At 41.6% G+C, this 21,043-nt stretch overlaps 1 protein-coding gene across 2 annotated transcripts; it reads left to right on the forward strand.

Annotated features, from left to right (window-relative positions):
* Positions 1-151: 151 nt before the first annotated feature.
* kif14 (kinesin family member 14) lies at positions 152-17,186 on the forward strand. 2 transcript variants are annotated; one of them, XM_019346264.2, is made up of 30 exons: positions 155-239; positions 387-1,407; positions 1,565-1,819; positions 1,958-2,045; positions 2,150-2,248; positions 2,372-2,424; positions 2,523-2,553; positions 2,749-2,856; positions 2,999-3,115; positions 3,316-3,434; positions 3,531-3,703; positions 4,659-4,806; positions 5,577-5,640; positions 5,801-5,985; positions 6,246-6,348; positions 6,500-6,657; positions 6,752-6,899; positions 7,191-7,337; positions 7,990-8,122; positions 9,169-9,262; positions 9,494-9,629; positions 9,944-10,050; positions 10,941-11,041; positions 11,282-11,512; positions 11,735-11,922; positions 12,612-12,764; positions 13,371-13,493; positions 13,630-13,704; positions 15,034-15,184; positions 15,349-17,186. In XM_019346264.2, exons 2-30 carry the CDS (start codon positions 407-409, stop codon positions 15,708-15,710), a joined length of 4,851 nt encoding a protein of 1,616 aa, XP_019201809.1. In that variant the 5' UTR covers positions 155-239; positions 387-406; the 3' UTR covers positions 15,711-17,186. The 2 variants fall into 2 exon arrangements, with proteins under 2 accessions (XP_003449097.1, XP_019201809.1); XM_003449049.5 differs by having other exon boundaries at positions 152-1,407.
* The last annotated feature ends 3,857 nt before the right edge of the window (positions 17,187-21,043 follow it).

A 21,043-nucleotide genomic window follows, 5' to 3' on the forward strand; every position in this document is an offset into this window, starting at 1 on the left:
TGGTACGCAATCTCTGAGATGACTATCGGTCACAGTTTATTTATTGTGGCTCGGTATTGTGCTGCCATCTAGCGGTATCATAAAGTGCCTACAGGCCGCGACCATGACGTGACGTAGCACTTTCAGAGAATCCAGCCAATCAGCTGCCAGTGACGGTGACGATTTGAAATTGAAGCGGGTAGAGGCGGAAGCGAGGAGGAGAACATAAACAAAAGAAGTTTTTTTTTTCGCAAGTGCAAGTAATAATTTATTCGAATGGATTTTTATTTTCCTTTAACTAACATATGGAGTCATATTTACGTCCGATTTACGTGGTTTTTAAATGTAGTTGTTCGTGTAAAGTGCATCTGCCGTTAATTCGCCTCTCTCGTAATTACACCGTTTAGGTTTCTAACAGTCCACAGCCATGTCGTTATTTAGCGTGCAAGCGAGGAAACACACCGCTTATTACGACAATCTGCTGTCAACATCAACGTCCAGGACACCCGGCCGAGAGCGAAAGATAGCCGACACGACGCTGGGCAAAAGTGTGACCGCATCAGGGGAGTCTGCATGTGAAGACAGCAGGTCATCAGATAAAAGCCGCCCGGTGAACAGGACGTATGTCGTCTCTGCCCTGTCAAAGAGCGGCAGCGGGCAGCAGACCCCTTACCGAGCTCGGCTCACCCTACAAAGACGGTCAAGGAGGAAGACCGGGGCCGAAACGGCGGAACAAACGATGACAGACAGTAGCCAAAGCACCACAGCAGCTCCGGAGAAGAGACTGACTCTGCAGCGCAGGACCAGGACTCCCTCCATGGACAAGAGCGGACGTGGACAGCCTGGTGGCCTGCAGTCAACTCCCAAAGTTCTCAGTGAACCAAACGGGAGGACACCTGGTTTATTCAGGTCTACGAGCTTAAGAGAAACTGCGACTCATGTGCAAACACAAGGGAGGTTTGCACAGAACAAGACCTCCTCCTCTTCTTCATCTTCAAGTAGAAACACAGACGAGACCCAGACATTTAAAACGCCGACCAGAAAGACCCCGTTTGAGAGAATCGCTGCCAAACGAGACGTGTTTGAGAGACTGGCAGGAAAAGAAGCTCCCAAGCCAGTGTTGGTCAAATCTGCCAGTCTGGAAAGGCCCAAACCCCGAGCACAGCAAGCCGAAAACACTAAACCCGTCTCGGCTCCTCGGATCAGCAAGACGACCTCAGGTGTGCGAAGACCTGACACGACGCTGCAGGTGATAAAGACAAACACCTCGAACCAAAAGGGAGACGTGACCCAGGTCAGGACATCCGATCCTGCTCCTCCTGAACAGATCCTGCCCAGTACCAGTGAGGGTCTGAAGCAGCAGGACTTGCTTAAAATGGAAAACAGTGCTGTTACCGTGGCTGTGCGTGTTCGCCCCTTCAGTGCCAGGTTAGTGTTTAACTGCTGGGTGACTGAGAAGCAGGCCCCCGTGTCAGTATATTAAAGTCTGGTTCTGGAAAATCTGTGTATAAAACACTGGCATGCTACTTGTTTAAAGAAAGAGAAACAACACATTTCTGAAGTTTTGTGTTCTGCTCTATTACAGGGAGAAAGCTGAGAAGTCCTCACAGGTCATCTTCATGAATGGCCAGGAGACTGTTGTCCAGCATCCAGAGTCCAGGCAGAGCTACTCCTTCACCTACGACTTCTCTTTCTGCTCAGTGGATGCCAGCGACTCCAACTTTGCCTGCCAGCAGACCGTGTATGAGACGCTGGCCAAGCCTCTGCTGCTGAGGGCCTTTGAAGGATTTAACACCTGCCTGTTTGCCTATGGCCAGACAGGTTCTGGTAAATCATACACGTGAGTGGACTCACTTTTCATTTACATCAGTGTTCTCACTTATGTGGTCATGTTTTTTTTGTTTTTTGTTGTTGTTGTTTTTTTTACTTTTGTACTGTAATCTGTCACTTTGATGTGTTAAGACTGATTGTTTTGCAGGATGATGGGTTTTGAGGAGGAGGTAGGGGTGATCCCAAAATTCTGCCACGAGCTTTTTTCCAAACTGGCCTCAATAAAAAGTGAAGAGGTAAGCTCTCTTTTTGTTTTTGTTTTTTTTTACATTTCTATTCCAATTTCATTTTTATCTGAAAAATAATTAAATGATCTGTTTGGGTCCCTTTTGAATCTCAGGTCAAATGTCATGTAGAGATGAGCTACTTTGAAGTGTACAATGAGAAGATCCATGACCTGCTGGTGACCAGAGAAGAACCAAACCAGAGGAGGATGCCCGTGAGTAGTTTGCTGTTGAGTGACACTCATCCCTGGCACGTGTTTTTATCTCTAACTTGCCACTGTGGTTGACTTACCCCGGGGGAAAAATGTAGAAAACCTTTGTTTGGATTTGTTTTCCAGCTGAGGGTGAGAGAGCATCCGATCCACGGGCCTTATGTCGCTGAGCTCTCAGCGTAAGAAAATCCCGTCTTTCTCTCTTTATTCGCTGAAAGCTTGAACATTCTTGCATGGTATGTTTTTCAGAATTGCTCAGCTTGCTATTTCTTCACAGGAATGTGGTGCGCTCTTACAATGATGTTCAGGTAAGATGAACCAGTTGTCTTTTTATACTCTCCTGTTAGTGGGTGCTTTCAAGAACAAGCTAGGTCTTTAGTGTCAAGCAGACAAAAAGCCTGTTAACCGAATCTAAGAGGGTTGTCATGGAAATGAATATCTTCAAGTGAGATTTCACACAGAGAATCAATAATAATTTAAAGTACTTTTTCCTTCTTCTTTAGGGCTGGCTGGAGCTCGGGAATAAGCAGAGAGCCACGGCGGCCACAGGAATGAATGACAAGAGCTCCAGATCTCACTCTGTCTTCACCTTGGTCATGACCCAGACTAAGGTATGGACTCTTCACTGTGTATTTACACCTCTTTTCCCTCTTTGAGTTTTTACGTAAAAAGAATACAACGTTAATACGGGGGGAGTGGATGAATCGTGCTTACATTAAGTGCCTGTGAATCCATTTGTGTTTGTGTGTGCAGACTGAGCTTGTGGAAGGAGAGGAACATGACCACAGTATCACCAGCAGGATCAACTTGATCGATCTGGCAGGCAGCGAACGCTGTCGCTCTGCCCAGACCAGTGGAGACCGACTCAGGGTGAGTACATGTTAACTACCATCTGTGGTTAAGTCATTAAGCAGTTAATCATTGCTTGTTGGAGATTTTTAGGTGAACCACGGTATATAATTTTTATCATTCACAAATCAGAGTACAGTCTCTTGTCTCAGAAGGCTCTGGTTTCTTTGCATTGTTGGCCTGTTCATTTATTTTTTTTATGCAAAATTGTGTCTTTATAGGAAGGCGCCAGCATCAACAAATCACTGCTAACGCTCGGAAAGGTCATCTCTGCCTTATCAGAACAAGCGCTGACCAAGAAGAAAGTCTTCATACCGTACAGAGACTCTGTCCTTACATGGTGAGGGAACAGTGTGCTTGTGCACAATTTCTTTATTTGTATTTGTTTGTTTGTCAGCAATCGCAGAGACGGTTCTCCTCTAATTGACACCCACAGGCTGTTGAAGGAGAGCCTCGGCGGTAACTCTAAGACGGCCATGATTGCTACGCTGAGCCCGGCGGGCAGCAACGTGGAGGAGAGCCTGAGCACTCTACGATATGCCCAGCAAGCCCGCACAATCATAAATGTGGCCAAGGTCAATGAGGACACCAATGCCAAGCTCATCAGAGGTCAGACATCCATAACATACGTGCTTAAGAATTTGTATACTGTAGACAAAAGGTACCTATATATAAGCCTTATGTCTAAAGCAGGGTTTCAGTCATTTTTTTTCTCGAGGCACACTTACTGTGTTGGTTTGACATGTGAGGCTGGACAAATCCTTGGTCACCTTATAAACTAAAAAAGAGAGGGAGGGAAAATCATTTTTATATGAGCGATTCTGTTTCCTTTTTTTCCCCTGTAGTTCTTTGTAAACCTGAACATCTGCCTTTCAACACACAAAGCCACACCTGTATCTTATTTACAACCAAAACCACAGAGTAGTTTGTGGACTGGAAGAACTCTCTCACGCACACATATAAATATTTTCATGTCTGTCCTTCAGCTCCTCCTTCATCAGGCTTTTTCCCCTCTCTCTTTTGTTCATCCCTGTGTTTCTCTTTATATGTGAATGTGTTCCTGTTTTTTACTGGAGAGAGAAAAGCGCTCGCTCCCGATCGCGTTCCCTCTCCTCCTTTACCACTCACCCTCCCGTCTGTCGGCCCGTTTATCCATCACCAGCTCTTGCGCTATCCAGTTGAAATTAAAGCCTGGCCCTAACCTTGCCTCCAGGCCATATTTATGCACTGTCAGTTGCACATGGCGGCTAACTGTCATGCAAGTTTTATTTTTCATAAGATGATAGCGCTGCTGTTTGACGTTTTTAGCACTAAGGGGAGCTCTTGCTGTGGATTTCATTCACGATGCCTGTCAGCGGGAGACGCTCAAAGTGAATATGACTCGGACCGACAAACCAGGTCAATGCTGCTCAGCGAGTCAACTTCACTGAGGGACAGTGCCGAGTAGTTCTGACCAAATCTGATTATCCCTCTTTAAAGTGGCATCGTCCCTGCACGTTTACACAATCTTGCTGCAACAGTTTTCTCAGTAGGAAACAATCTGGATGAACTTTTTGTGTTTCAGAGCTGAAGGCAGAGGTGGAGAAGCTGCGAGCGGCCCAGATGAGCTCCCAGGGCGTTGAACCAGAGAGAGTGAGGCTCTTCCAGCAGGAGATCGCCACCTTGAAGAATAAACTCTGTCAGCAAGAGAGGGAAATGATTGAGGCCAATCGGTCAGCATTACTGCTATAATCCTGCTGAATCCTCAAATGAACGGTCCTCTTTTTGCAGTGGAGGGGGTCAAATGAAAGCTAATTTCAAAGTTATTCTTCATACTTACACAAAGTCATAGTATATTTACAGTGATCTATATGTTTCTGTGTATTTGCGCAGTCTTGATACGTACAGTTTGTTATTGAGTTCTAATAACAGAAAGATTTAATTCTTTCCAGTGTATATTTTATTAGGCTAAAACATTCAACATTCTGATATTAGAAATAAAAATTGGACATTTTTAGCAGTACAAAGACGTGGAAGTAGAGCCCAACTAATATAGAATTTTTAAATAAAATATTTATGTGTGGTTATTTAGATAATATGACAATGCTCTTTCAGTATAATTGGGATTTATTACCACAGCAAGTTGTGCGCTACTCATTTATCAGAATCAGAAGTACTTTATTAATCCCGAAGGAAATGATGGAAATTATGCTCTGCTTTGATCAGCTGGTTATTTTTGCTGCTTTCCAAACACTTGTTCTCTTCTGGAAAGCTGCAGAGTGCCCTCTGGTGGATGAACTATGCAACGTCAACCCTCTTAACTTGGTTGAAGGGTGTTTCTCCCATCTCTTCTTTAAAACTTTTTCATTTATCGGCCATTATAAATGCTGATATTAATATATGACTTGGGGTTTACTTAGCAGTGGGTGATGTTAGTGGTAGAATTTGTTCTTGTGTCATTTTTGCTTTTAGTTATAAATATTTTTTTCAAATTTTCCGGCAGGGCGTGGAGGGAGAAACTTGAGCAAGCAGAAATTCGCAAGCGTGAAGAGACCAAAGAGTTGCAGGTAATTTCTTTTTTCGGTGTAACCTTCATTTTATTAGTTTACTCTCTCTAACATCCTGCACCCACCATGCTTGTGTTCAAATGCTAATGTTAAAGAAGAAGCTGAAAACGAAAGAGATGAAACCCCCCCTCTATAAATAATTTTTGGTCTGTGTGATCAGAAAGCAGGAGTGACCTTCAAAGTGGACAACCGTCTTCCCAACCTTGTGAATCTGAACGAGGACCCTCAGTTGTCTGAGATGCTTCTCTACATGATCAAAGAGGGTCGCACCACGGTGGGCAAGCTCAAGTCCAACTCCAGCCATGATATCCAGCTGACTGGCGCCCTCATTGCTGACCAGCACTGGTGAGGCCAACTCCTCAGAGGGGTGTGAAAACAGTACCACATTGTTCAGTCAGGTGGAATAGCTGCTTCAAGAGATATTATGGCTGGATGTAACCACCCTAACCCCTACCCCCACCCTAAACTCCAACTAACTGAGAGTTCTGGGACTACACCCATACAAATATAAATTCTACTAAGATATTTGGCCTCTTTCTTTGGCCTCTTCCTTTTCTTTGCATTTAACTTAAAATAGTTTATATTTCCTTATATTTTTTTTTCAGTGTTATATCCAACATACACAGTACCGTCAGCATCATTCCAATGGAAAACGCCAAGACTTTTGTTAATGGGAACCTCCTCTCTGAATCCACAGTCCTACACCATGTAAGTAAAGCAGCAAGTTCTAACTTTTGTGTCCTTCTATCTGTTCCCTCTGTTACTCACTGTAAATCAAACACAATGGTCTGTCCACGCAAGGCCCAAAGGGTTTCATAAATGATTCTCTCTGGATCTGTGTCTTTTGTCCGGCTTCTAGGGCGACAGGGTGATTCTTGGAGGCGATCACTACTTCCGATTTAATCACCCAGCAGAGGTGCAGTCTGGGAAGAGAGCGTCATGCTGGACAGGCGAAGGCGACGGTCATAAAGATTTCGAATTTGCTAAAAACGAGCTCCTTGCAGCTCAAAGAGTGCTGTGAGTGGAGGGAAAACCGGCCAGACGGAGGCTTTTCTGATAAAATGTAATTCCATACTATCAAAACCTGAATTCTCATTTTTGTGTTTCTCAGGCTTGAGGCAGAAATTGAAGAAGCCCATCTTAAAGCAAAGCAGGAGATGATGCAAGGAATCCAGATGGCAAAAGAAGTGGCTCAGAAAGAGCTTTCTGACCAGAAGGCGCTCTATGAAGAAAAGATCCGAGCCTTGGAGAGAGAGCTGGTATCCGAGACTTTCTCTTCTTGTTTTTCTTTTTTTAAAATCTAGAAATAGGCCAGTTGGATGATATTATCAGTCATTTATCACTGTAGCCCTGTATAAGATTATTGACAGTGTGTAATTTTTATTTACTGTAATATTGTAAACTAAAACCTCAAATTGAAATTGTTAGGTGTATTTTCTTAACACTTGTGCATTTTTAAAGAACCTTTAAGCATAGTAGAGTTTTGCACACTCTCATACCCTGTCAGATCATGCAAACTACAGATAAATGCCAGCATTTCGTTCCTTCAGAATGAGGAGAATGAGCGGAAGCACCAACAGGAGTTGGAGCAGCAGAGGGTTGCCAGCCAGATGGCAGAGCTCAAAATTGCCAAGCTGGAGTTGGAGCAGGAGGTGGATGTCCAGAGGAAACGTCTCCGTATCCACATGGAGACCCAGGTTAGGATTCTTGATTAAATTGAGGAAACAACAAAAAAAGAATGGGCTCGATTATTTTGATTTGTGCACCTGTTTAAAAAAAAAAGAAAAAAAAAGAATACCCAATTTACATTTGGCCGGTCGGCCTTTATGGGAAGCCTCCTGTGTGAAGGTTCTGTGTGTTTGCAACCCTTTGGATCTCAGGTGCAGGTGGAGACGGCCTTGCAGGGGAATTGGGCAAAATTAAACAGGACATGAACAATCACTTTTTGATGGCATTTTTTTATGGATAAAAGTGAAAATAGCTCAGGAATGTGACCGCCGTACCGTCAGTTTTTCCACAAAGAGACCGTTGCCTTTTCTTTTATTTCCCCTCTGACTGTAGGTGGGTGGGTAGGTGGGCGAAATGTGCGATATTTTAAGCAGTCAGCTTCTCGCTTTTCTGGAAGTAGGTATACAGGAAATCTATATTCATTAATTACATCACCCCCCTTTCGTTTGCTCATCCTCATGTTTTCTGATGTTATGAATGAGCATTAGCAAATATGCTGACTCTGGGCTTTATGTTTAACCATTTGGGATGCGTTTCGAGCCACCGTGGAGCTTGGCTTCAGGCGGAATGTTTTACCCTGATGGTTTTTAATGTTGTTTACATTACCATGACTCACTCAAGGCTATGGAAGAGCATCGTGTGCGCCAAGCGAGGATTGTCGAGGCCCTGGAGGCGGAAAAGAAAAAGATCGGCATGGAGCTGGAGGAGATTCAGAAGAAAAGAGCTTTAAGGCAAAACCATACACCCCAACATGGTAAGTTAAGTCGCCACTGAACGTGCCTGGGAGTAAGGATCACATCGTGTAAGCAGAGTTGTCCTGACCAGCAGAAGCATTAGAGAAAAGCTGTTTGCCACTATATCAACGTACACCGAAGACATATATAATCCTTAGTAAATATGTAAAGCACTAATGGACCTCCATGTTATCAGAGATGCAGGCTTTTCAACTGGGCGGTGATGACTAGCCAGATGGTCCGTCTCCTCTTTAGACTGGGGAACATGGTTTCCATGTTTGTCTAAAAGAACTTCAAATTTCAATTTGTCTAACCACGGGACAGTTTTCCACTTTGCTCCGGACCATTTTAGAAGAGCTTTGGCCCAGTGCCGTTAGCGTCTTCTTTGACCCAGCATACAGTGTTTACAGACAATGATTTCCATGACTGAATCATGCCTGTTTTTAATGCAGTGCTGCCTGAAGGCCTGAAGATCACAGGTGTTCAGTATTAATCTTTGGCCTTGTCCCTTGTGCACAGATTTCTTCAGGTTCCTGGAGTCTTATAATGATAGTATATTTGTTTGTTTTACAAACATTAGACACAGGAGCAGATAGTTGAACCTCTGCCCATCTTATTTTCTGAGAAACCGCCCCTCTAAGATGCTCCTTTTATATCCAATTGTTTTATTTGACTCGAGTCAATGTTGCCTTAAAATGACTTTTTGGTAAGGTAAGGAGTGTTGGAGAGTCTGACCATTATGCTGCCCTCTCATTCTGTTCATTTGTTTGTACAATCATCATATTAGATGAATGGATTTAATGTCAGAATTTATGAGCCTCTCAACCCTAATCGGCAGAATGTAGAGCACAGCGACCTGCATCTTACTGTAATTCCTTATAAGGTCTTTGAGAAATGTTGTTGAAAATGAGTGCAATAGCCAGTGAGTAGCTTATTTTAACTGTTCCTTTTTACAGTGAATCCCTGCTGTGTACTATCTTGTACTGCTAAGTAAAGATCATCTGAGCCAAATGATATTTAACTCTGGGCTGTTAGTTGAAGGTAATGTTTCATTTCTCTGTTGCAGTCTCTCCACAGTGGGATGCCATGAAGTTGTCCTTGATGATTGAGGAAGCCAATAAAATCAGTGCTAAACTGAAGAAACACACAGTGTTCAGCAGGTAGGAAAGAAAGGATGGGCAAAAATCGCATATATTTTTTTTATTATGCATCATGTAAACACAAAAATTGGCATTTCAAAAGTAAAAGCATGTAAACTTATTTCCAGTCTTCTTTGTATTTAGCTACTCCCTTTAGGGGTCACCACAGCCAAAAATACAGCTGTAAATGAACATGTGGCTGCTGTGAACCTCTGACCTTATTATTTTTATTGAGTTTACTCTCCGTTTTAGACACGAGAGCTCGGAGAGTGAGAAGTGCAGTGGTGTGCTACAGGTGCGAGTTCAAAACACAAAGCTGGGAATTACCACTTTCTGGTGTCTGGAAAAGTTCCAAAATAACATTGCTGCCATGAGGGAGCTCGAACGGGTAAGTCTGGGATCAATTCTGCATTCAAATTCATAACCTTTTTTTACTATCATGTCTTTCTCAGATGAACTTGTTTTCTAGTAAGACAAAGCACACCTGTTCAGCCTGCACGGCTCTCTCTTCCTTGTTTTGCAAATTCAGAGCCTGACATCAGCTCCAGTCACTTGCAAATTTCCTAAGTGTTTGACCTCATTTATAGTCCAGAATGGATTGTTTTATGCCTGACAGAGGGATGCTGCCTCACTTTGCGATGCTTTTCTCATTAAGCTGAGTAAATGAGAGTGGACATGTCATCAGGAGTTTATTCACCACAGGGGGATTCCAGCTCTAAAGATGACAATGTGTTTTACGACCCCGATGATGAGTGGGAGCAAGATATATCAGCCTCCTCTTCCTCTGCCTCCTCCTTTTCTCGACGAAGGTAATTATCCAGCTCCTCCTATTCATAAATCCTTCTTCCTAGCATCTTTCAGGGAATTAATAGGTATTCTTGATCAATTGCTTGAAATATGGAGGCAGGAAAGTTTTCAAAAACACTGCTTGTCCCTGAGGGAAGGGTGTGTGTGTGTGTGTGTGTGTGCATGTACTTTACATTTCATCTTTATCACAGCTTTTAGGAAGGAAAAAATAGAAGTGAGCATTTTTGCACTGATTTGCATTGACCCGCTCTCTGTAAGGGAACAAGTGGACACAAAGCGTGCCACAAAAACAGATCCCTTTTTTAAAAAATGTTTTACTTTTCGTATGTGGAAAGTTGAGTGATGATAAATACTTCAAGTAAATTTGGAATACTTGAGTTATTTTCACAGTCCTCCCAGTTTCCAACATTGTGATTTACAACCTGGCACATATTTCTTGGTAGTTAAACAGTACTGATTTCTCTCTTTTCCTGAAAACTTTCTGCCCAAAGAAGATTCCCCTCTTTGGTGTATTTCTTGTGTTCACTAATTTTCACATGCATGCAGGTCAGGCCAAGGTGTTTGTTTGAAAGCGGTATGGTGGACACACACACAGCACCTGCTGTGCATGCAGAACATTTTCCCCCTCACATTGTGGTTATTCAGTCCTGGTGTCCCCAAACTACCACCAGGCACAGCCAAATGAAACACTGCACAGGCTCTGTGGCTCCACCATATTGCTCTTTTACTCCATTAAACCTTTGCCTAAACAATCATCTCTATTTACTGACCTTTCCACCTCTGGGTTTCTCCTGCAAGTAAAGTTTATTCTCCTGTGTCTAAAGAAAAAGTCAGTATAAATGTTGAACGTTGGCAGCAGTACCAAGTGGGTTTCTGGTTGGTTTGGCTTTAGAAGCAGGAGTTTGCTGAAGAGCAAAAGGATCTCAGGGCGTCTCTACGAGATCCGGGTGCATCCCATTCAGAGCCTCCACAGTGGCTCCTCACAGTCTGCTGGTAAGACACACAAGAAAATATACATTAAAGAACACGGCGTTAAATATTTTAAGGCAAATGTCTGTGGAATTGAGTGGCAAAAAACTGCCTCTTGTTGTCTTTCTAAAATGCGACATTGTTACATAAATATAAATTTTCAGACCTGCATGCAGCATTCAGTGCTACAGCTGTTAAACACTCGACTACATTTGATTTTTGTGACAAATGATCATCACCCACTCTTCTCTATGTCTGACCCAGGGTTAATGGGTGTGACCAAATCCCCCTCCCTCCATTCCAGCATCTCAGACCCTGGGATGCCTGGCATCTGCAAGGAGCTAGTTGGCCAGTCACTGGCTCGTCTGCGTAGTTCTACAGGGTCTGAGGAGAGCATGGCAGATCGGTTAATCTCAGATCTAAACCTGGTCTACGTGGCCGTCCAAACTATATCTGACCTATACGACAGTCTGGATGATGACAGCCAGGACAGTGGTGAGTTCCAGTCAACTTCATTATACATTAGTAAATCAATAGCTACTGATGGATAGGTAATGATTAGAAGAATAATTTGTGGATATTCATCCTCTGCCAAGGTAAGAGCTGAGCCAAAAGGCACGTATGACCGGGCCACATTCATAAAGGTGGCCTGGTGTTTATTGGGCACAAACTTTTATTGTGGTGCTTTTTGGTGGAGTCTTTTTTTTTTTTCTGCAGTGTTTGTGGGTAATTTGGTGGCACAAACTGAGTTGGTGAAGGCCACGACAGCCTTAGAGAATGCAGTGTTTGTAACCATGCAGTGGCTGGCCAGTGTTAAACCCTCCTCCGGTCTGCTCTACACGATTGCCGAGGAACTTAAAAGCCAAGTCAAGAAGATGGGAGGGTTCTTCCAGATGTTGATTCAGGTAAGAAAAAGGTATCACACATTAAAGTGACAGTACACAAAGTTTCAAATTGAGGTTTCTGCATGGTGACGATAAAAGGCTAAGCCAGCCTACATGCAGATTGTATCATTATTCTCTAATCATTACACTCTGCCCATTTTGAGTTCAGGCAAATCAATAGCCTTTTTTTTTCTCTTTTCCTTTTTTTTTTTAAGTTAAAGGCTATGCATTGACATGATGTCTGGGTTTTCTGGCATTTGCAGTATATGAATGAGTCAAAAAGAGTGCAAAATCTAAGCTGACAAATGATTTTCAATTTTGCGTAGTTTGGAGACGGGGTGGCTAATCAAAATGCAGAGCATTGATTGACGGGTCTTAGCTCTGAGCTGTTTGAGCTCTGTCTATGGAAATGGCAAAGCTGAGGGAATTCTCAACCTTGAAGCCCCAAACAGAACATGAATATATGGAAACTAAATCTAAATTCCTTACCAGTCTCAGCACCTAAACACACAATTTTCCCCTCTCGATCCTTACTTTTAATTTTTTCTAGCATTTTAATTTATTTACTGCCCCTTCAGACTTTGTCGGCTGTTGTGCTCTCTCGCTTGCATTGATTCACTATTAAATAAATTTGAACTGAACCTGTGTATCAGTTTGTTTGTGCCGACTCGATGCTGAGTGAAACATTCCTCTCCCGCCCTCACATCCAGGGTTGCGAATCTGAGATCACATCGATGGTGAAAGAAGCCCGAAGGAAAACTAGTCAGTGCCTGGATGCAACTTTGCTTGCACTTGGCCACATGGCGGTGGTGACGGGCATGTCATTGAATGTCACGGGACTGGGCACCCAGACTATGGGCAAGGTAAGACCACCAAAAATTTAGCTGGGAGATCTCTGTTTGGGCACTGTGGTCCACTCTACTCATGCCCCCTCATCAAAACTATTAACTGTATGAATGTGAGTGTAAGGTATAGCCATGGTAACAGGGTACACCAATGCTAAGGTTTTATGTATTGGGATATAATTAATTATCTGGTCCTTAACAGGTCATAAACTTCATATGAATAATAAAACATGATACCACACACTGTCATTATTTATTTAACAAAAATAAGCTGAAATGTAGAAGCTGTGAGTGGAAAAACCAAATCCACCCTTATTACTTCCACTGGAATTAAGAAGAAAAGCAGTGGCCAACTTCTGATACCACCACCCACACACACACACACACACACACACACACACACACACACACACACACACACACACACACACACACACACACACACACACACACACACAAATTGTTGCTGCCCATTAATCTTCAAAGGGTGAAAGGTTAATTTTTAATTTTCAAACAATCTGAAATCTGTCATTCTTTGTAGCTCTGGTAACTGACTGGAATAATGTGGTCATAAAAAGTCATTTGTGTCCCGTTTGTTTGTTTGTTTTTTTTTTTAATCATTAGCCTTCAGTGGTCACATGTCTAATGAAGGGAACTGGTAAGGGTGTCCGATCTCTCTTGGAGGAGAGCCTCACCATCACCAGGGAAATGCTGAGAGAGGCTCAACTGTCCTATCCCAGAAGCTCAGTAAGAGATCACTCGCTTATTTAAAATGTTGTGCCTTTTTGTCCTCGTTTGTACCACAGAAATGCTATACCTGGTGTGTTTTTTTTAAAGTGTTTTTTGAGTTGCTACCCATGATACCTGTCATTGTTACATGCAGGTCCTCCAGAGCCTTAAGTCAAAGACTCTTGATTTAGCTCGTGCTCTGGAGAGCTACATGTACTGCCATATTTCGGTAAGTTTCATCAACAGAATCCATTAAAAACCACAATCTGTAGCCTCTAAACCAGGGACGTCAAACTCCTTTTCACTGCACAGACTGTCCTGTAATTATAAATGTTTGTTTTTTAGTTTACTGCAAGTGCACCAAAAGTGGAAAAACTGTAATTTTCCCGTCATTTAATTGTTTCTCTTAACTAATGACTTTATGGCTAGGATAGGAAAAGCTGTAAAACCTAAGAAAAGAAAATGCAGTTAGAAGTTGAAAATCTACATACTCCTTCATATTTTTTTCTAAAGCTCTCTAGTGGGCCAGATTCAGGTCTTCGCTGGGCCGATTCTTGCCCCCAGGCCTTATGTTTGACACCCCTTCTCTAAACCCTTCAATTTTTTTCACAATCAGATCTACAACATAATGCAGCTTTTTTTTTTTTTTTAAGCCTCTATTGTTTCATTATGTTCATATTTTTTTTAATTAAGAATGTAATCATAGACTTAAAAAATATGTTTCAAAATTGGGGGAGGGAAGAAATGGCATTAGTTATCTGCTTTGTGGAGCTTCATTACAAAAGTCCTGGCACTTGTTTTGGTTTAACCAGAGCAAAAAGACAACAGTGCACGCTCAGCTGAGCATCCTGTAGGTAAAGGTTAAAAACAATCCTCCGTCTTGACACAGGCTTAAATGTTACGGATTAAGACTCGCTGCCACAACAGCCCCGTTAAAGATGCCACTCAGCCTTTATTGCTCCCGTAAAGCTCAGTGTGCCGTAAGCTTATCTCTCTGCGGTCATCCCTCGGTGATCGTCCGCGTAATGAATGTGTTGAATGAAGGGGCATAAGTCACAGCTAACAGGCTTGTTTGTCCTTATCTTAGCCACACAAAGTAGCAGGTTTTATTTTGCCCTTTTTACCTTTTCAAACCAATACATGACACATGTAGGCAGCTGGGCTTTATGCTGTCCACAGTGTTATTGTAGTCAAATAAAACTGAGTTATATCCTCCAAAAGCTACTTTCAGGGTGTTTTTCTCACTATTGGTAAATGTAACAGAGGCTTGAACCCAAAATATTTTCGGCTTATAGTGATTCAGACACTGGCTGCAATTCTTTTATTTCACTTTTTGTGTAAAATGTATTCTGCTCACCCTTTAAAATATAACTTAAGCAAAATACAGGAGTCAAAACTTTTGCATTTAGTTAATAGTACATTTATACACATTATGATAGGATCTTTGTTGTGTTTTGTATGTAATTTAACAGATGAAGTTGTGGCTTGCCTTACAAGCATGTCCTGTTTGTTTGCAGTCTTGTTGTCATTATGTGTATGTACTAATGTCTGCAAACAGGAGAGGGAATCGGAACCACAGGAGGTAGAGGAAGGGGAGGAGGACGCCTTGGCTTCACTTTTGCAGAAACTGAGGACGACATCAACCAAACTGTTCCAGCTGAACCAAGCCATTAGACAGTTGCATTCATCTCTGTCTACAGCCTTACATGGTAAAGTTTTTGATTCACAGTGTCAGACACTTACACTAATGTACTTCCTTGATGGGCAAAGGCCAATGCTAGCTCTTCCAGATTATTTTCTGATAGTTTAGTGGCAGCAGTGTTGGTAGATTTAAGGATTGTTGACTAGTCTGTCCCTGCTGCTCTCCTCCTAGGAAAAGACTTCAAAAGCTGCAGAGATACGATCTCCTCTTCTGCCAAGGCTGTTGACGAGCTGATCACCGGCCTTTCCAAGGATGGAATTGGGGCCCCGACCCTGCAGCTTCCCTGTCTTCAGACCGTAATGTCTGCACGAGATGAGCTCCACTTGGTCCTGGAGTCCTTGTCCTCTCTCTTGAACCAGCAGGAGGAGGGAGAGAGCAGAAGTTCAGCTAGTTTTGAAAAGGATACAGAAGAAGAAAACTCAGCCAGAGAGAGAGCTGCCACTCACAGTACTGTTAGACATCGAGTTGTGAGCAAGATTGTGTACGCCCTCGCTCCAGGTGTGGAGTCCAACAGCGGCCCGCACTGGGTATAGTCTTTATTTGTCGTATCACATGCTCTTTTACAGACTGGTAACAAGAAAACTGCAGTATAGCTATCTACAAGCTGTATTTACACAACCATCTGCACACCAGAGCAGTAGTTCCTCTAATTTGTCTTACTTCTAATGTTCTATAAAGGTAGCTGTTGTTAAAATATTCAAACTGATTTCCCTAGCTTAGTAAAAATGTTGCTTTTCAGCACTTTACATTTATTTTAATAAAAATCAAGTGTTTTGTTAAACATTTAAGCCACCAGAATGTGTATAGCGTTACGATTAGCAGATTAACAGCATTAGGAGTAACTAGATGTAAAGATGTGCTGTGCCAGGTTTTTGCTCCTTTACTTTATATATTTTTTCAGAGGCATTTAATAATTCTACTGCTGGTTTTTCTTATTAGTTCAAACATGCAGATTCGATAGTCAGCACCTCAGGTACAACACTTTGTTAAAGGTCTTGATTACCCACATGTTTTCTTTCTTGCATGAAGTCATTTTGTTGTCATGTTTGGATCAATATTGCTTTTGTACATTGAATAACTCGTACTGTAAAATTTGCACTCAGGAGAGACTTGTATATTTGGGGTTTCTTCTCAACACACATGCTTTAACAGGGCACAGTTTTTAATCTTGTTGGTTGTTGTAGTTTTGTTTTTTGTTTTATTTAGTGCTTTATATGAATTGGTTTAAAAAAAAAAAATGCTACTTGTACTACAAAAATATATGCACATGGTTTGATTTTGCAAAGATCCAAACCTTTTATCTTGAAGGATGTTGTTCAATAAACCATGGAGCTGTGGTTAAGACTGCACTCATAATAAAATAAGACTTTGTTGAATTAAAATCAGACCTACCGGTAGTTTTATTCTTCTGCTGGTCTAACAGCACAGGTATACATGGATGCTAAAATCTAGTCTTGTCCAGCATCATTGCTCCAGTTCAACATCCAAATCTGCGTGAGATTAATATCCTTTTTTTTTTTTTTTTTCCATGTTTAAACTGAAATATCATTATGCAACGTTATGCCTTTGGACCACTTTTCTAAGGGTAATCATTATACTATAAAGATTTTACGTATATGTGTTCCTTATTTCCTCCTGGATAAAAAGAGCGATCTTGATAAAACTTTGCATAAAAAATGAAATGTATAATTTTATACAAATTCCACAGTCATATTTGTACATTTGACAGGTCAGCTGAGTATAGAATGAAATGACAGGTTAGAATGTGGTGTTATAATTTAAACATAAAGGTATTTGCATGTTCCATAGCCCAGTGAGGAGAGAGGCCAGGGTTAAAAAAAAGCTATAAAAACACTGCTTGAATAAATATGAATATATGAAGTTGATGATTGTTCAAATAAAAGAGAACATTTTAATCAATTTCTTGTTTGCTCCCAAACCTATGACATGACTATACAGCGAAAAGCTTGACAGGGTATGTAAGGAAAAAATAAACAAATACACAAAAAGTTTTATGACTCAGTTTCATAATTTCAAAATTCTCCAAAACTAACATTTTCTTTAATTCACTCATATTAAATTCATTAGGGTCAAATTTAGTGTGAACAATAATACGTGCATATATATAATAATAAGTGCATGCACACACATTGGAATGATTCTTTGTGTCATTGTGGTGGATCATAAATTTGATTAGTTTTTGAGTTGTACATCTCTGTTCCTTATATTTCGTGTCATGCCTTTATTATCGTTTTATTTGTTGTTTTGACTATGTTTTTGAATAAAATATGCAGTGGGAATGTAGAGGGAGATAAGTAGTGAAAGTTTTGCCTGGGTTGATTGTGCGTTGATCCATTGGTAATGCCTCAGGGCTCCAGTAGGTGGGTTCGCGCACCTCCTCCTTCACAGATGAGTGAGAGTGAGAGCTGTTGAATGAAACAGGGGCAGCTACCAGATCATGTTTTAGACTCTGGCTTGTACACCGATTACTATTTCCTAAAACACAACTACAATGGACAGCGCAGGACATTTAGGACCAAAAGGCAATTTCAAGATGAGACAGATTATCAATCCAAGGATACTCAATACATAAAACTTAAGTGTCTTGATGACCTTGAAGAACTACTACTGGAAGATAGCGAAGAACCTGAAAATAGCCAACATTTATTTGTCAGCCTAATCAAACAGATGTTGGCTTTGGATCCAAACCAGCAGATAGCACCGTCAGAGGTTCTCCACCATCCCTTTTTCAATTCTGGCCTCTCTAAGAGTTCTCCCTGCACTGGCATGAGTAGCACAGGGGGACAAAACCTTGTGGTCTCTCAGCAGCCTTCAAGTTGGAAAAGAGAAAGATCACAGAAAATCAGCTGCAGTTCCCAATACTCAGAAGAATTTTCTCAACAAGAATACATCAATGGATCAGCCAACCCATCCTCCTCTAAATATGATCTTAAAATAATTAAAGGGACCATTTTCGGAGATCACTTTGAGGTAGAGGGTTTCCTTGGAGAAGGGGGCTTTGGTATTGTAACCAAATGTCGCAATACAAAAACCAACGAACATGTTGCTTTTAAAGTCAACAAGAGAAACCCTGAAATTCTGCAACAGGCAAACATGGAAATTTTCATCCTGGAGCAGCTGCGAGGCTTGGATGCTGATAGATGCAACATTGTGGAATGGAACGACCTTTTTGTCGACGGTGACCGCATTTGCTTAAATTTTGAACTCCTCGATCAAAGATTTGGGAGTACATGCGGGACTGGAATAACCAGGGTCTCCCAATAAGTGAATTGAGGCCAGTGTTACATCAGCTCAGAAATGCTCTGTCCCACCTGGGTTCTTTGGGAATAGTGCATGCTGACCTCAAACCTGGAAACAGACTAGGGCTGCCACAATTAGTCGACTAGTCACGATTACATCGACGATAATCGTCGACGACTAATTTAATAGTCGACGCGTCGTTTGAAGCTTTGTAAGATTCCAAAAGACGCAGGAATAAGTAGTAGGATTTAAGAGTGTAATAACGGACTGAAACAGAAGATGGCAGCACTGCATGTACAAGGATGCCAGCTGCCGTTAAACTTTGAAGAAGAAGAAGCTGTGTGCGGTTTCGTAGCTGTGTCCAAATTCAGGAACCGCATCCTCTTGTGCCCGCATTTGTAGGCCGATTACGTTACAGCGACACGACGAAGACTGTCCACATTCGAAGACGCAGACAAATGCGGCCTTCATTTCTCCAGATTTGAAGGATGGGTCGGGTGTATACTTCGTGGCCCAACCTATTCCAGAATTCATAGTGCGGCCCTGCTCAGTTTCCAACAATGGCGGCAGCTAGTTAGTTTTAATATTACTCTTATTATTCTTTCTGGGTCACAAAATAAATGTTTAACATATTTTCATGCGAGAATGTAGCTGTGTAAACTTCAAATATCTGCTTGGTTTATCAAGACACCACATATTCTCCGACGTTTTCGGAGACGTTTGTTACCCACCAGCTCGATAGCTAGCCGGGGTTCAAGGCTCACTAGAGCCAATGAGAACACCGGACTCCTGGCAAATCGTTTTCAGACCCACCGCCGTCTTTCGCTACTCAGGTTAAACATGATATATAAGTCACTTAGATAACTTAAAAATGTTATTGTTCGGCTTTTTTCAGTATTTTATTTGTTCCTGAGTAAATCAGTTTGGCTGAGACTAAAGTTATAGTTTTTACACCGCTGAATAAACGTCAAGCAGACAACTGATTATCAGAAGTGTGAGATGCTTGAGAATATACTTCAGTGTCTTGTTATATTTTAGATAGCAAGGAGCAGACGGCTGAGTTTATTAAACTCCACCGAAACAATCTGCAAATTTCATTAAAATTTAATAAACTATCATCTTGTCTTTATTTTTAGTTAGGACATACCTTAAACACTTAAAGTTGTAAGATAACGATAGTTAAATAAGAGCAGATGCATGCTGGTGCAATAAGCTGTACGTTTTACGTCCAATGGATGCATGATCTGATTAGTCGACTAATCGCAAAAATAATCAGTGACTAGTCGACTATCAAAATAATCGTTTGTGGCAGCCCTAATACAGACCCAGGTGCAGCTACCAGATCATGTTTTAGACTCTGGCTTGTACACCGATTACTATTTCATAAAACACAACTACAATGGACAGCGCTGGACATTTAAGACCGAAAGGCAATTTCAAGATGAGACAGATTATCAATCCAAGGATACTCGATACATAAAACTTAAGTGTCTTGATGACCTTGAAGAACTACTACTGGAAGATAGCGAAGAACCTGAAAATAGCCAACATTTATTTGTCAGCCTAATCAAACAGATGTTGGCCTTGGATCCAAACCAGCATGTTTGGTGAATCAAATTTCATAACTTTAAATGCAAATATAAATTGTCAATTTTAAAAATCATATGCACAAGTTTTACAAACAACAAAGTTATTTGCAGCCATTTACCTTTTACCCCCCCCCCCCCTTTTTTTTACAACCATTTAAACTATTTATATAACAATCAGGTTTTCTGCATTCAATAAGATGCCACACAAATTATTTGTGCCACTCCAAAAATTTCTGTCCACTATAAAGAAGAACATCACAAACCTGATACCTGCAGGCCTGACAGCAGGAGGTGTATCACTCCTGTTTTCTCCCTGGAGACAGCAGTCACATCATTGTTCTGACACACAACACAAAACTATCCACAACACTACACACTAACTACACAAGACAACACATTGTTTTGCCCCCTAGCTACAGGTGTTGTGCCGAAAAGTGATCGTTTGCCAGAAAGTGATTGCCGCCCGCGGGAGTGCGCGCAGCTGCTTAAAGCTGTAGCGCCCAGATTACTTACAGCTACTTCCCTGCCACTGATATAAGATGCGGTAAGCTGAAGACAGCTTCAACCGTCTGTTTGTTGAAAAATAGTAGTGCGACCGCACCGCATTTTCTTGTTAGTAACGGTAACAGCATTGCAATGATAGAAATAGTAATTAGTTAGATTACTCGTTATTAAAAAAGTAACGCCATTAGTAATGTGGTTACTTGTAACGCTGTTATTCCCATCACTGATTGTTAGCTCATAATTTTTTAAAGATGTCCCTGCACTACACTCCCTAGTAATTACAAAGCAGCCGTTCTTCTAGTTTCAGCTCCAACAGCACCAGTTATGTATACAGGGACGTAATTTCCAGGGGGGTTATGGGGATTGTGCCCCCCCCCCCAATAATCAGACCCAACCAATATAACCCCCCCCCCCCCCCCCCAATAAAATTATGAATTATCTTGCATAAATAGGCTGTTGATTTTCTTTACTCAATTTCAGGTATTACCAGCAAAATAGTTGCATGTTTAATC

Source organism: Oreochromis niloticus, linkage group LG15, assembly GCF_001858045.2.
Source record: "Oreochromis niloticus isolate F11D_XX linkage group LG15, O_niloticus_UMD_NMBU, whole genome shotgun sequence".
In the NCBI taxonomy this organism is placed as follows: domain Eukaryota; kingdom Metazoa; phylum Chordata; class Actinopteri; order Cichliformes; family Cichlidae; genus Oreochromis; species Oreochromis niloticus.